Source organism: Lutra lutra, chromosome 10 (genome assembly GCF_902655055.1).
Source record: "Lutra lutra chromosome 10, mLutLut1.2, whole genome shotgun sequence".
Lineage (NCBI taxonomy): Eukaryota > Metazoa > Chordata > Mammalia > Carnivora > Mustelidae > Lutra > Lutra lutra.
In genome coordinates, this window is record NC_062287.1 from 62,550,939 (window position 1) to 62,553,797 (window position 2,859).

The window sequence follows — 2,859 nt, forward strand, 5'->3', positions numbered from 1 at the left end:
ACTTGCCTATCTGTCTAGCAGCCCCTTTTTCTGATTTTGTCCAGTGAACATAGGCCAACTCTGGATTCTTTAAAAATAGCAAACTTGGGGTGTTGATACCATATATAGGTGTGAATTATTCATAACAATTTATTGATATTTAACAGAATAAAATAGCATTTACTGCATAGGCATGTCCTCTCCACAAACTATAAATAACTCTCTGTGTGCCATGGAAGTACCAGGACCAGGTCAATCTCCCACACAGGGTACCCTTTACTTATGTATCAAGGGCTCTACAAAAGCAGCACACTCTGAATTATCACTATAAGAATTTTCAAATGAAAAGGTAGATATTGGGGTTCTGTTTGGATGATAACAGTCACACAACAAAACAGATTGGCACCATTATACATTTATAATCTCCAATTTTAGCCAAAATTTCATTACTCCTTCATATGTATTTTACTTGTTCTTTTATGGTAGGCAGAATAATGGTCCCCCAAAGATGTCCATATACTAAACCCCAGGACTTATAAACATGTTACCTAACCAGAATAAGGATTGTGTAGACAGAATTAAAATAAGTAACTTCAGATGGGGTTGTTATCCTAGATTTTCTTTGGAATACCGTAACAAGAAATTAGAAGGTAGGTAATGAGCCTGAAATATTTATTCCTGTGGCTTTCCCGCTTCCATACACCATGTCCACAATCCCTGTCTCAAGGCTTTCTCTATAGAGCTATGCTCTCCAAGTCCTAGTTGTCCTTTAGGCCCAGGATTAGTACAAGCTTCTTTCTCACTCTTGCTAGCCCTGGGATGTCACTATTTCTTGTTAGTTTCAGAATCCTGTCTTTATGTTCATCTGATAGATAAAATACCCTTGTCCCTAATAAGAGTGTGAGAAGGACAGCAGAACTCATATATTCTCTTCATTGTACCCATGCTCTTCACTACCCACTTCAAACATACGTAGATGCATGTGCCAGCCCACATACATCTAGCACCTAGCTCATAGAGTGGTTAAGTAATGCTTGCTAATGTATTGATTGTGTGATGATGCAAAGAGATTCATAAATACCAAAAGGTAAAGAGTTGGAGTAAGATCTAAGATAGATTGATAGTAATATATAACATGATTAAAAAAAAAGATGGATTTTATAGGTTCCAGGGTTTATAAAATGTGAATGTTTCTTTCAGGATTTCCTAATTTTTATGAGCTAAAACCACCAAGAAGGAAGGAGACACTCCTTCTACTGGTCCATGAGTTATTCTCTTTCTTCTTTTACAAAGAAAGTGCTTCATGAAGGATGAAGGGTAGGTCCACGACAAAACCCAAAGATAAGAATATTACCATATTCCAATCTTGCTGAGGCAACTACTCAGCAAGTCTACTAAGTAGGGAGAACAAAGAAGTCCTCACAGTCAGTGACAGATTTCAAGCCTGCATGAGAAATTTCCTTGTTGCTACTTTCTTCAGAGCTCCCTTCACATCCTTGTTCCTCAAGCTATAGATGAGGGGATTAAGCATGGGTGTCACCATTGCATAGAACACAGACACCAGTTTTTCCTGTTCTTTGAAAGTGAAAGTCTTTGGTGTCATGTAAGTGACAATTGCTGATCCATAAAAAAGGATGACCACCAGGAGGTGGGAGCCACAGGTAGAGAATGCCTTGAGCCTCTTCACAGCTGATTTCATCCTCACCACAGTCACTATGATGTGGCTATAGGACACCAGAATTAGGGAAACAGGTATGAGGAGAATCATGACACCCATGAGGAAAATGGCCATCTCTGAAGTGTGGGTGTCTGTGGATGCCAGGATCAACAGTGCAGGGGCCTCACAGAAGAAATGAGCTATACTATTGCTGCCTCGGTAGGGTAGCCTTAGTACAAAAGTGGTATCCACCACAGACACCAGAATGCCGCTGGTCCATGATCCTGCAGCCAGCTGGACACACACCCTCCACGTCATGACGCTAGGGTAATGCAGAGGGTTGCAGATGGCCACATACCGATCATAGGACATCACTGCCAGAAAGGCACACTGTGTGCATCCAAAAATGAGGAAGAGTATAAGCTGAGCTGCACAACGTGTGAATGAAATGACCTTCTTCCTGGATAGCAGGTGGACTAGGGCCTGAGGAATGATGTTGGTAGAAAAACAGAGGTCAGCCAGAGATAAGTTGCAGAGGAAAAAATACATGGGTGTGTGAAGCCGGGAGTCAGCCTGCACAAGGCACATGAGAAGCAGATTTGCAAGCACGGTGACCAGGTAGACACCCAGGAATACAATGAATAGCAGCTTCTGGGTGTGGGGGTCATCAGAGAGTCCCAGAAGGAGGAATTCGGTCACCTGTGTCTGATTTGATTGTCTCATAGTTTGTCTCTTTTTTCAGTAAGAAGTCACCTCATGCCAAACATAGGTCCATAAAGCCTATAAGTTTATACAAATCAGATTCAGAGGGCTTTAGAATTTCCCTCAATCACTACCAGCCATTCCAACAATCCCCTTTATGTAGAAGAGGATCATGCTGCTTTAGTTGGAACATTTTCAGTGTTGCAAAACTTAATACTTTAAGGAAAGTGCATTTATTTTCAGTATCATCTGCAAATGTAAAGTAGATCAAAAGAATCATCTTCTTTATGCTGAATATGAAATATCTAGTAATAAAAAGATTCAATTAATCTATAAAGTATTGGCACTTAATTTCATTTTATTATCACCTAAAACCCTTAAGTCTTATGCTGCCATAGCCATACCTCCCCTGTTTTATGATGGTATAGTTTTTTTTTTAATTCTTTGAGCATATGACTGTTCTCTCTTCCTTCAAAAGACAGTCACTAAAGTATAGGAAATTTTTTAAAAAGCCAAAGTAC

At 39.9% G+C, this 2,859-nt stretch overlaps 1 protein-coding gene across 1 annotated transcript; it reads right to left on the bottom strand.

Moving 5' to 3' along the window:
* Positions 1–1,417: 1,417 nt before the first annotated feature.
* LOC125078865 (olfactory receptor 2D2-like) lies at positions 1,418–2,368 on the bottom strand. The gene has a single exon (XM_047692090.1). It carries the CDS (start codon positions 2,357–2,359, stop codon positions 1,418–1,420), a length of 942 nt encoding a protein of 313 aa, XP_047548046.1. The 5' UTR covers positions 2,360–2,368.
* Positions 2,369–2,859: the final 491 nt, after the last annotated feature.